At 44.8% G+C, this 13,934-nt stretch overlaps 1 protein-coding gene and 1 long non-coding RNA gene across 4 annotated transcripts in view; one reads left to right on the top strand and one right to left on the bottom strand.

Annotated features, from left to right (window-relative positions):
- The window catches only part of LOC148907093 (uncharacterized), a 30,961-nt gene that overhangs the window by 6,871 nt on the left and 10,156 nt on the right, over positions 1 to 13,934 (bottom strand). Inside the window, exon 3 of one of the 2 annotated variants that reach the window (XR_016121087.1) lies at positions 4,441 to 4,493. The exons of the other annotated variant lie outside the window; for it this stretch is intronic. This is a non-coding gene — a long non-coding RNA (uncharacterized LOC148907093). The remainder of the gene's footprint in view (positions 1 to 4,440; positions 4,494 to 13,934) is intronic. 2 annotated transcript variants of the gene reach the window in all.
- Positions 1 to 13,934, top strand: part of LOC116293413 (uncharacterized) — a 63,990-nt gene that overhangs the window by 42,670 nt on the left and 7,386 nt on the right. For both annotated transcript variants that reach the window (XM_089036492.1, XM_089036491.1), the window contains 2 exons: positions 24 to 4,133; positions 7,430 to 13,759. In XM_089036492.1, the coding sequence (XP_088892618.1) occupies positions 24 to 4,133; positions 7,430 to 13,759 (10,440 nt within the window). The remainder of the gene's footprint in view (positions 1 to 23; positions 4,134 to 7,429; positions 13,760 to 13,934) is intronic.

Genomic DNA, 13,934 nt, shown 5'->3' with positions numbered 1-13,934 from the left:
CAATCATTTCCCCCCTTTTACAGCATTCAGTCCGTAACTCCTGGAATCTCGACGTATATTTCGGTATCAACAACTTCAAGCCAACCAATAATAACATTGAGTACCTTCCACTCAACACCAGTTCTTCCAACACCCAGCAAATCGACTACATCTTCGTCCACAAGCACAACCACAACAATTCCATCGACTAGCACTGTGCCAACGACTACAAGCGTTCCAACAACCAGCCCATCGAGCTCTGTGTCGTCATCGACGTCTAGTCCAACCACAACGATTGTTACATCTCCAAGTACGTCGACTATCTCCACAGTAACAACGACAACCAGCACATCAAGCCCAACCACAACAGTTGCATCGTCTAGCACATCGTCTCCAACCACAACAATTCCATCGACTAGCACTGTGCCAACGACTACAAGCGTTCCAACAACCAGCCCATCGAGCTCTGTGTCGTCATCGACGTCTAGTCCAACCACAACGATTGTTACATCTCCAAGTACGGCGACTGTGTCTACAGTAACAACGACAACAAGCACATCTAGCCCAACCACAACAGTTCCATCATCAAGCACATCTAGCCCAACCACAACAATTCCATCGACTAGCACTGTGCCAACGACTACAAGCGTTCCAACAACCAGCCCATCGAGCTCTGTGTCGTCATCGACGTCTAGTCCAACCACAACGATTGTTACATCTCCAAGTACGTCGACTGTCTCCACAGTAACAACGACAACAAGCACATCCAGCCCAACCACAACAGTTCCATCGTCTAGCACATTGTCTTCAACCACAACAATTCCATCGACTAGCACTGTGCCAACGACTACAAGCGTTCCAACAACCAGCCGATCCAGCTCTGTGTCGTCATCGACGTCTAGTCCAACCACAACGATTGTTACATCTCCAAGTACGTCAACTGTCTCCACAGTAACAACGACAACAAGCACATCTAGCCCAACCACAACAGTTCCATCGTCTAGCACATCGTCTCCAACCACAACAATTCCATCGACTAGCACTGTGCCAACGACTACAAGCGTTCCAACAACCAGTCCATCAAGCTCTGTGTCGTCATCGACGTCTAGTCCAACCACAACGATTGTTACATCTCCAAGTACGTCGACTGTTTCTACAGTAACAACGACAACAAGCACATCTAGCCCAACCACAACAGTTCCATCATCTAGCACATCTAGCCCAACCACAACAATTCCATCGACTAGCACTGTGCCAACGACTACAAGCGTTCCAACAACCAGCCCATCGAGCTCTGTGTCGTCATCGACGTCTAGTCCAACCACAACGATTGTTACATCTCCAAGTACGTCGACTGTCTCGACAGTAACAACGACAACAAGCACATCCAGCCCAACCACAACAGTTCCATCGTCTAGCACATTGTCTTCAACCACAACAATTCCATCGACTAGCACTGTGCCAACGACTACAAGCGTTCCAACAACCAGCCCATCCAGCTCTATGTCGTCATCGACGTCTAGTCCAACCACAACGATTGTTACATCTCCAAGTACGTCGACTGTCTCCACAGTAACAACGACAACAAGCACATCTAGCCCAACCACAACAGTTCCATCATCTAGCACATCGTCTCCAACCACAACAATTCCATCGACTAGCACTGTTCCAACGACTACAAGCGTTCCAACAACCAGTCCATCAAGCTCTGTGTCGTCATCGACGTCTAGTCCAACCACAACGATTGTTACATCTCCAAGTACGTCGACTGTTTCTACAGTAACAACGACAACAAGCACATCCAGCCCAACCACAACAGTTCCATCATCTAGCACATCGTCTCCAACCACAACAATTCCATCGACTAGCACTGTTCCAACGACTACAAGCGTTCCAACAACCAGTCCATCAAGCTCTGTGTCGTCATCGACGTCTAGTCCAACCACAACGATTGTTACATCTCCAAGTACGTCGACTGTTTCTACAGTAACAACGACAACAAGCACATCTAGCCCAACCACAACAGTTCCATCATCTAGCACATCTAGCCCAACCACAACAATTCCATCGACTAGCACTGTGCCAACGACTACAAGCGTTCCAACAACCAGCCCATCGAGCTCTGTGTCGTCATCGACGTCTAGTCCAACCACAACGATTGTTACATCTCCAAGTACGTCGACTGTGTCAACAGTAACAACCACAACAAGCACATCTAGCCCAACCACAACAGTTCCATCATCTAGCACATCTAGCCCAACCACAACAATTCCATCGACTAGCACTGTGCCAACGACTACAAGCGTTCCAACAACCAGCCCATCGAGCTCTGTGTCGTCATCGACGTCTAGTCCAACCACAACGATTGTTACATCTCCAAGTACGTCGACTGTCTCGACAGTAACAACGACAACAAGCACATCTAGCCCAAGCACAACAGTTCCATCATCTAGCACATCTAGCCCAACCACAACAATTCCATCGACTAGCACTGTGCCAACGACTACAAGCGTTCCAACAACCAGCCCATCGAGCTCTGTGTCGTCATCGACGTCTAGTCCAACCACAACGATTGTTACATCTCCAAGTACGTCGACTGTCTCCACAGTAACAACGACAACAAGCACATCTAGCCCAACCACAACAGTTCCATCGTCTAGCACATCGTCTCCAACCACAACAATTCCATCGACTAGCACTGTTCCAACGACTACAAGCGTTCCAACTACCAGCCCATCGAGCTCTGTGTCGTCATCGACGTCTAGTCCAACCACAACGATTGTTACATCTCCAAGTACGTCCACTGTCTCGACAGTAACAACGACAACAAGCACATCCAGCCCAACCACAACAGTTCCATCGTCTAGCACATTGTCTTCAACCACAACAATTCCATCGACTAGCACTGTGCCAACGACTACAAGCGTTCCAACAACCAGCCCATCGAGCTCTGTGTCGTCATCGACGTCTAGTCCAACCACAACGATTGTTACATCTCCAAGTACGTCGACTGTCTCCACAGTAACAACCACAACAAGCACATCTAGCCCAACCACAACAGTTCCATCATCTAGCACATCGTCTCCAACCACAACAATTCCATCGACTAGCACTGTTCCAACGACTACAAGCGTTCCAACAACCAGTCCATCAAGCTCTGTGTCGTCATCGACGTCTAGTCCAACCACAACGATTGTTACATCTCCAAGTACGTCGACTGTTTCTACAGTAACAACCACAACAAGCACATCTACGCCAACCAGAACAGTTCCATTATCTAGCACATCGTCTCCAACCACGACAATTCCATCGACTAGCACTGTTCCAACGACTACAAGCGTTCCAACAACCAGTCCATCAAGCTCTGTGTCGTCATCGACGTCTAGTCCAACCACAACGATTGTTACATCTCCAAGTACGTCGACTGTCTCCACAGTAACAACGACAACAAGCACATCAAGCCCAACCACAACAGTTCCATCGTCTAGCACATTGTCTTCAACCACAACAATTCCATCGACTAGCACTGTGCCGACGACTACAAGCGTTCCAACAACCAGCCCATCGAGCTCTGTGTCGTCATCGACGTCTAGTCCAACTACAACGATTGTTACATCTCCAAGTACGTCGACTGTCTCGACAGTAACAACGACAAGCACATCCAGCCCAACCACAACAGTTCCATCGTCTAGCACATTGTCTTCAACCACAACAATTCCATCGACTAGCACTGTGCCAACGACTACAAGCGTTCCAACAACCAGCCCATCCAGCTCTGTGTCGTCATCGACGTCTAGTCCAACCACAACGATTGTTACATCTCCAAGTACGTCGACTGTCTCCATAGTAACAACCACAACAAGCACATCTAGCCCAACCACAACAGTTCCATCATCAAGCACATCTAGCCCAACCACAACAATTCCATCGACTAGCACTGTGCCAACGACTACAAGCGTTCCAACAACCAGCCCATCGAGCTCTGTGTCGTCATCGACGTCTTCTCCAACCACAACGATTGTTACATCTCCAAGTACGTCGACGGTCTCCACAGTAACAACTTTATCTTCGATTTCATCATCTTACTCATCCATTACTAGTAGTTCTTCTACACACTCGACGTCTGTGTCTTCGTCAACTAGCACTTATATAAGGTATGAGATTGATAATGAATGGGGATAATTTTCCATTAAAAGTTTATTGATGTACAAATATGTTTGTAAATGAATATTCAGATAGACCCGTTACAGCAATTTGCAATGCAGGTTAATCTGGATGACAAAGGAATAGGTTTTCAAATGTCAGGTTTTTGGAATTCTGTTTTTCCTCCACCCCGCCCCAAATCCTGCTAATATAACTTCATATGCAAGGGGTTTTAGGTAATGGGGTCCGATAAGGAAATCGTATTTATTAGTAATCTTTGACTTACTAACAAATTAGCTTTGTTCAATTTTGACATACCTTAGAGATTGTTGTATCCAATTATCAAGTTGTACAGCATTTCCAAATCATAACTGTTAAAAACGAGTGATATTCTCATTAAATTAAAAGACGACACAAATTTGGTGTCAGAGTGTCAGATAATTGAGACCAGCTTAATAAAAAAATCCACGAAACTTTTTGCTGTTGTATCACAGCGTGGGACAATCACGACAGAGCTAGGCTCCAAACTAAGTGAAAGCCCAGAGATCGAATTAGAATTTAGAAGTTGATTTTTGAGGAGGGAGGAAAACCGCAGAACCCGGAGAAAAACCCTCGATGCACAGGAGAGAACCAACAAATAACTCTACTCCCATACGACATCGACATCGGCAGGACTCGAAATCGGGCTGAATTAGCAGCGCACGCCACCGGTGCTTCCCCAAATAATATTAAGAAGTTAAGAAACCAACACTTGAGAAAAGGACTTTATGAAGCATATATAAATTGAAAAAAAAAAAAGATAATAATAATGATAATAATAATAATAACGTTGATAGTAATAATAATAAAAACGTATTTTCCCGAAATACAATCGTAAATCTCGCTACGTATAGGTAATTTACAATTGGCTACTTGAATCGAATACAGAATGTGAGAAATGACAAAAAGAAAAAGTAAAGAAAAAAAATTGTTTTTGGTTTTCTATTGGCTAATTATTGATAACTATTAAAATGGCACAAACAATGTCGATTTTCCTGCAGCTTGTTTACTGGGCAACAAACGACACACTTTGATTGGAGTAAATTGTACCCATAGCATACTGGAAGTATAAACCTTGATATCTCCAAGATGCATCACTCAAATCATATAAAAATATTTTACTATTTAACTTTGAACTTCATGTAGAATCAATGCTGAAAATATTGAATTAGGGGTCATAGGCACTTTAAATTATAAAATTCAATCAATCAAAATATGTCCTAATTATAATCTAATTTACAATAATGTTGCCTTAGTAAAGGTGGGGGAACCGAAAAGCAGTACTAAAATTACGTACTCGATGAGTACATGTGTCTCCTTCTGATAGATACACAGCAACATTTTTGAATCATGTATATGTACAATATTCACTTGCAGGTATTCAGGGCTTAATATTCTGCTTACGGAGCTCAGTTATCCCTTTAAAGGGCTCAAATGTTGACTTTAACAATCTGACTCAGTTTCACATCGCATCAGTTCTGTAACAATCGTTCATGAAGCGACATTGTTGACATGCTTCTTGTAGCACAAACACGCCAATTCAGTGGTCGATTTTTGCGATGAATTCTTTCTAGATATTGCAAATACCTGAAAGCACTTTAATTAAACCAACACTTGACACATTCCATGAAACCTGTGTGTCTTAAGCTTGTTACAAAAAAAAACCCCAGATAAAATTCACTACAAAAATGGCTGCGATTACCTTGATTCGGTAGGATTCAGTGATTTCTACAAGGTTTGATACGTTGGTCAAACGTTTACCAGTCGATAAAAGGTCGTAAGCATTCGCAAAAAGAGCAGCCAAATTGACCAGCCAGTACACGGGACTTCGTATGACATCGGCAATCCTCGCCATGCACCGCTAGCTGTGGACGTGGGTTCCGAAAATAATCCGACGTTTTACAACCCTTACACCGGGATGAACTTTATGTCAGTTATATCGTATGTCATTTAACTATATTTTTCGCTAGTTAAATAGGATATGAAGTATATCTGGGTAAACTCGATGGCATAGTGTCTACTGCTTATTAATATGCAGTAGACACAAAAATACAGGAGGAGAAAGGGGGTGGAGGTGGTAAAAAACGTTTTACAGCTGTGATTCATATGTTGTAAGAATGCCAACGCCGTCACGGTTGACCAAGATGCATTGATAAAATAGGGGGTATCACTACACAGACACCCATCTCCAATACCCGCATGTCATTACTCCATTCTAATTACATAAATTAGTATCTAATGATAAGCATCCAAAGGAAGAAATAAAATTCCTATTCGATTCCAAATATTCCCTATATCTGTAACACTATGGGAAAAAATGAAGACTGTTAATAGTGCATTAACTCAGGACTCTTCCATTCTTTGTTCCTACAGCAGAAAATATAATATGATGATCTAATTGCAATATTTAGTAACTTTCTGATGATGTAAAGGCGATCATTGTTATTGAAATCAAGGTCTTCTAACATGTTGATAAAATTAGCAGAATCATTAGCGAATACACCAAATGCACTGATGGATAGGTTAACGAAGACTACATTTTTATATTGATTTTTCAAACTTTGAACAGACTCCTTATATTTCGCGTTTTTACGAGTAATGTTATTTCGTAGATTTGATTCATAACCCACTGTTAGTTCAAAAACGTAGAGACACTCATCATTTTTAGTAGATAGTAACAGATCAGGACGATAATCATCGCCATTTATAGATGATTATATTAATGATAATAATAATAATAATAATAATAGAAATAATATATATATTTTTATAATAGAATTCAATTAACTATTAGTAATAATAATAATAGTAATAGTACCAATAGCAATAATAGTAATAATAGTAATAATATTGATGTTAATGATATATCATCATCATTATCATCATTATCATCTTCATCATCATGTTGGTGTTTATTCAATAACCTTTCCAAATTGTAACATACTTCACAGTTACAAAGCTGTTGAGGCGATTGGTACGGGTATGCAAAGACATTCCGTAACGCGTTATCTCAAGCTGTACTACCCCTTTTTGTTTAAGTTCTACCCCTAATGATGGCATAAAGAGGTTTCAGCTTTGGCTGACTACTATTTTTTGTTTCATTGATTAATGGTAATTGTTATTGTAAGTAATCTGTAATTCGGTGTTTACACTGCGAAAGGTTATCGAATAAATACTCAGACTGGATAATTTTACGTATTCCAATTTAGAAGTCAGCTTTTCTTATAACATGCAAAATATCAAAACCAATCATTTTTCCCTTTCACAGCATTCAGTCCGTAACTCCAGGAATTTCGACGTATATCTCGGTATCAACAACTTCTAGCCAACCAATAATAACCTTGAGTACCTTCCACTCAACACCAGTTCTTCCAACACCCAGCAAATCGACAACATCTTCGTCCACAAGCACAGCCCCACCACCAAGCTCTTACCCACCAGTTTCCGTGTCATCAATCATTGCCTCATTTTCCTCCTTGTTACCTTCCTCATCTACAACACCAACCGTTGTACCAACAACCTCTAGAACAATACCAACATTACCTCCTCCGCCAAGCGAATCGACGGTTATAGTAACAAGCAGTACAACAACAACATCGACAAGCACATCGTCTCCAACCACAACAATTTCATCGACTAGCACTGTTCCAACGACTACAAGCGTTCCAACAACCAGCCCATCGAGCTCTGTGTCGTCATCGACGTCTAGTCCAACCACAACGATTGTTACATCTCCAAGTACGTCGACTGTCTCCACAGTAACAACGACAAGCACATCTAGCCCAACCACAACAGTTCCATCATCTAGCACATCTAGCCCAACCACAACGATTCCATCGACTAGCACTGTGCCAACGACTACAAGCGTTCCAACAACCAGCCCATCAAGCTCTGTGTCGTCATCGACGTCTAGTCCAACCACAACGATTGTTACATCTCCAAGTACGTCGACTGTCTCCACAGTAACAACCACAACAAGCACATCTAGCCCAACCACAACAGTTCCATCGTCTAGCACATCGTCTCCAACCACAACAATTCCATCGACTAGCACTGTTCCAACGACTACAAGCGTTCCAACAACCAGCCCATCGAGCTCTGTGTCGTCATCGACGTCTAGTCCAACCACAACGATTGTTACATCTCCAAGTACGTCGACTGTCTCCACAGTAACAACGACAACAAGCACATCTAGCCCAACCACAACAGTTCCATCATCTAGCACATCTAGCCTAACCACAACAATTCCATCGACTAGCACTGTGCCAACGACTACAAGCGTTCCAACAACCAGCCCATCGAGCTCTGTGTCGTCATCGACGTCTAGTCCAACCACAACGATTGTTACATCTCCAAGTACGTCGACTGTCTCCACAGTAACAACGACAACAAGCACATCTAGCCCAACCACAACAGTTTCATCGTCTAGCAAATCGTCTTCAACCACAACAATTCCATCGACTAGCACTGTGCCAACGACTACAAGCGTTCCAACAACCAGCCCATCGAGCTCTGTATCGTCATCGACGTCTAGTCCAACCACAACGATTGTTACATCTCCAAGTACGTCGACTGTGTCCACAGTAACAACGACAACAAGCACATCTAGCCCAACCACAACAGTTCCATCGTCTCCAACCACAACAATTCCATCGACTAGCACTGTTCCAACGACTACAAGCGTTCCAACAACCAGCCCATCGAGCTCTGTGTCGTCATCGACGTCTAGTCCAACCACAACGATTGTTACATCTCCAAGTACGTCAACTGTCTCCACAGTAACAACGACAACAAGCACATCTAGCCCAACCTCAACAGTTCCATCGTCTAGCACATCGTCTCCAACCACAACAATTCCATCGACTAGCACTGTTCCAACGACTACAAGCGTTCCAACAACCAGCCCATCGAGCTCTGTGTCGTCATCGACGTCTAGTCCAACCACAACGATTGTTACATCTCCAAGTACGTCGACTGTATCCACAGTAACAACGACAACAAGCACATCTAGCCCAACCACAACAGTTCCATCGTCTAGCACATCGTCTCCAACCACAACAATTCCATCGACTAGCACTGTTCCAACGACTACAAGCGTTCCAACAACCAGCCCATCGAGCTCTGTGTCGTCATCGACGTCTAGTCCAACCACAACGATTGTTACATCTCCAAGTACGTCGACTGTCTCCACAGTAACAACGACAACAAGCACATCTAGCCCAACCACAACAGTTCCATCATCTAGCACATCTAGCCTAACCACAACAATTCCATCGACTAGCACTGTGCCAACGACTACAAGCGTTCCAACAACAAGCCCATCGAGCTCTGTGTCGTCATCGACGTCTAGTCCAACCACAACGATTGTTACATCTCCAAGTACGTCGACTGTGTCCACAGTAACAACGACAAGCACATCTAGCCCAACCACAACAGTTCCATCATCTAGCACATCTAGCCCAACCACAACGATTCCATCGACTAGCACTGTTCCAACGACTACAAGCGTTCCAACAACCAGCCCATCGAGCTCTGTGTCGTCATCGACGTCTAGTCCAACCACAACGATTGTTACATCTCCAAGTACGTCGACTGTCTCCACAGTAACAACGACAACAAGCACATCTAGCCCAACCACAACAGTTCCATCATCTAGCACATCTAGCCCAACCACAACAATTCCATCGACTAGCACTGTGCCAACGACTACAAGCGTTCCAACAACCAGCCCATCGAGCTCTGTGTCGTCATCGACGTCTAGTCCAACCACAACGATTGTTACATCTCCAAGTACGTCAACTGTCTCCACAGTAACAACGACAACAAGCACATCTAGCCCAACCACAACAGTTCCATCGTCTAGCACATCGTCTCCAAGCACAACAATTCCATCGACTAGCACTGTTCCAACGACTACAAGCGTTCCAACAACCAGCCCATCGAGCTCTGTGTCGTCATCGACGTCTAGTCCAACCACAACGATTGTTACATCTCCAAGTACGTCGACTGTATCCACAGTAACAACGACAACAAGCACATCTAGCCCAACCACAACAGTTCCATCGTCTAGCACATTGTCTCCAACCACAACAATTCCATCGACTAGCACTGTTCCAACGACTACAAGCGTTCCAACAACCAGCCCATCGAGCTCTGTGTCGTCATCGACGTCTAGTCCAACCACAACGATTGTTACATCTCCAAGTACGTCGACTGTCTCCACAGTAACAACGACAACAAGCACATCTAGCCCAACCACAACAGTTCCATCATCTAGCACATCTAGCCTAACCACAACAATTCCATCGACTAGCACTGTGCCAACGACTACAAGCGTTCCAACAACAAGCCCATCGAGCTCTGTGTCGTCATCGACGTCTAGTCCAACCACAACGATTGTTACATCTCCAAGTACGTCGACTGTGTCCACAGTAACAACGACAAGCACATCTAGCCCAACCACAACAGTTCCATCATCTAGCACATCTAGCCCAACCACAACGATTCCATCGACTAGCACTGTTCCAACGACTACAAGCGTTCCAACAACCAGCCCATCGAGCTCTGTGTCGTCATCGACGTCTAGTCCAACCACAACGATTGTTACATCTCCAAGTACGTCGACTGTCTCCACAGTAACAACGGCAACAAGCACATCTAGCCCAACCACAACAGTTCCATCGTCTAGCACATCTAGCCTAACCACAACAATTCCATCGACTAGCACTGTTCCAACGACCAGCCCATCGAGCTCTGTGTCGTCATCGACGTCTAGTCCAACCACAACGATTGTTACATCTCCAAGTACGTCGACTGTCTCCACAGTAACAACCACAACAAGCACATCTAGCCCAAACACAACAGTTCCATCATCTAGCACATCTAGCCCAACCACAACAATTCCATCGACTAGCACTGTGCCAACGACTACAAGCGTTCCAATAACCAGCCCATCGAGCTCTGTGTCGTCATCGACGTCTAGTCCAACCACAACGATTGTTACATCTCCAAGTACGTCGACTGTCTCCACAGTAACAACCACAACAAGCACATCTAGCCCAACCACAACAGTTCCATCGTCTAGCACATCGTCTCCAACCACAACAATTCCATCGACTAGCACTGTTCCAACGACTACAAGCGTTCCAACAACCAGCCCATCGAGCTCTGTGTCGTCATCGACGTCTAGTCCAACCACAACGATTGTTACATCTCCAAGTACGTCGACTGTCTCCACAGTAACAACGACAGCAAGCACATCTAGACCAACCACAACAGTTCCATCGTCTAGCACATCGTCTCCAACCACAACAATTCCATCGACTAGCATTGTGCCAACGACTACAAGCGTTCCAACAACCAGCCCATCGAGCTCTGTGTCGTCATCGACGTCTAGTCCAACCACAACGATTGTTACATCTCCAAGTACGTCGACTGTCTCCACAGTAACAACGACAACAAGCACATCTAGCCCAACCACAACCGTTCCATCGTCTAGCACATCTAGCCTAACCACAACAATTCCATCGACTAGCACTGTGCCAACGACTACAAGCGTTCCAACAACAAGCCCATCGAGCTCTGTGTCGTCATCGACGTCTAGTCCAACCACAACGATTGTTACATCTCCAAGTACGTCGACTGTCTCCACAGTAACAACGACAACAAGCACATCTAGCCCAACCACAACAGTTCCATCGTCTAGCACATCTAGCCCAACCACAACAATTCCATCGACTAGCACTGTGCCAACGACTACAAGCGTTCCAACAACCAGCCCATCGAGCTCTGTGTCGTCATCGACGTCTAGTCCAACCACAACGATTGTTACATCTCCAAGTACGTCGACTGTCTCGACAGTAACAACGACAACAAGCACATCTAGCCCAACCACAACAGTTCCATCATCTAGCCCAACCACATTAATTCCATCGACTAGCACTGTGCCAACGACTACAAGCGTTCCGACGACAAGCCCATCGAGCTCTGTGTCGTCATCGACGTCTAGTCCAACCACAACGATTGTTACATCTCCAAGTACGTCGACTGTCTCCACAGTAACAACCACAACAAGCACATCTAGCCCAAGCACAACAGTTCCATCATCTAGCACATCTAGCCCAACCACAACAATTCCGTCGACTAGCACTGTGCCAACGACTACAAGCGTTCCAACAACCAGCCCATCGAGCTCTGTGTCGTCATCGACGTCTAGTCCAACCACAACGATTGTTACATCTCCAAGTACGTCAACTGTCTCCACAGTAACAACGACAACAAGCACATCTAGCCCAACCACAACAGTTCCATCGTCTAGCACATCGTCTCCAACCACAACAATTCCATCGACTAGCACTGTTCCAACGACTACAAGCGTTCCAACAACCAGCCCATCGAGCTCTGTGTCGTCATCGACGTCTAGTCCAACCACAACGATTGTTACATCTCCAAGTACGTCGACTGTATCCACAGTAACAACGACAACAAGCACATCTAGCCCAACCACAACAGTTCCATCGTCTAGCACATCGTCTCCAAGCACAACAATTCCATCGACTAGCACTGTTCCAACGACTACAAGCGTTCCAACAACCAGCCCATCGAGCTCTGTGTCGTCATCGACGTCTAGTCCAACCACAACGATTGTTACATCTCCAAGTACGTCGACTGTCTCCACAGTAACAACGACAACAAGCACATCTAGCCCAACCACAACCGTTCCATCATCTAGCACATCTAGCCTAAACACAACAATTCCATCGACTAGCACTGTGCCAACGACTACAAGCGTTCCAACAACCAGCCCATCGAGCTCTGTGTCGTCATCGACGTCTAGTCCAACCACAACGATTGTTACATCTCCAAGTACGTCGACTGTCTCCACAGTAACAACGACAACAAGCACATCTAGCCCAACCACAACAGTTCCATCATCTAGCCCAACCACAACAATTCCATCGACTAGCACTGTGCCAACGACTACAAGCGTTCCAACAACAAGCCCATCGAGCTCTATTTCGTCATCGACGTCTAGTCCAACCACAACGATTGTTACATCTCCAAGTACGTCGACTGTCTCGACAGTAACAACGACAACAAGCACATCTAGCCCAAGCACAACAGTTCCATCATCTAGCACATCTAGCCCAACCACAACAATTCCATCGACTAGCACTGTGCCAACGACTACAAGCGTTCCAACAACCAGCCCATCGAGCTCTGTGTCGTCATCGACGTCTAGTCCAACCACAACGATTGTTACATCTCCAAGTACGTCGACTGTCTCCACAGTAACAACGACAACAAGCACATCTAGCCCAACCACAACAGTTCCATCGTCTAGCACATCGTCTCCAACCACAACAATTCCATCGACTAGCACTGTGCCAACGACTACAAGCGTTCCAACAACCAGCCCATCGAGCTCTGTGTCGTCATCGACGTCTAGTCCAACCACAACGATTGTTACATCTCCAAGTACGTCGACGGTCTCTACAGTAACAACTTTATCTTCGATTTCATCATCTTACTCATCCATTACTAGTAGTTCTTCTACACACTCGACGTCTGTGTCTTCGTCAACTAGCACTTATATAAGGTATGAGATTGATAATGAATGGGGATAATTTTCCATTTAAAGTTTATTGATGTACAAATATGTTTGTAAATGAATATTCAGATAGACCCGTTACAGCAATTTGCAATGCAGGTTAATCTGGATGACAAAGGAATAGGTTTTCAAATGTCAGGTTTTTGGAATTCTGTTTTTCCTC

This window comes from Actinia tenebrosa, unplaced genomic scaffold (assembly GCF_029948245.1).
Source record: "Actinia tenebrosa isolate PJP-AT-01 unplaced genomic scaffold, QUT_ActTen_1.0 PGA_scaffold4__44_contigs__length_22323623, whole genome shotgun sequence".
NCBI classification, from domain to species: Eukaryota; Metazoa; Cnidaria; class Anthozoa; order Actiniaria; family Actiniidae; genus Actinia; species Actinia tenebrosa.
The sequence above is the reverse complement of the archived record's forward strand: the minus strand, read 5'-3'. Positions and strand labels throughout refer to the sequence as shown.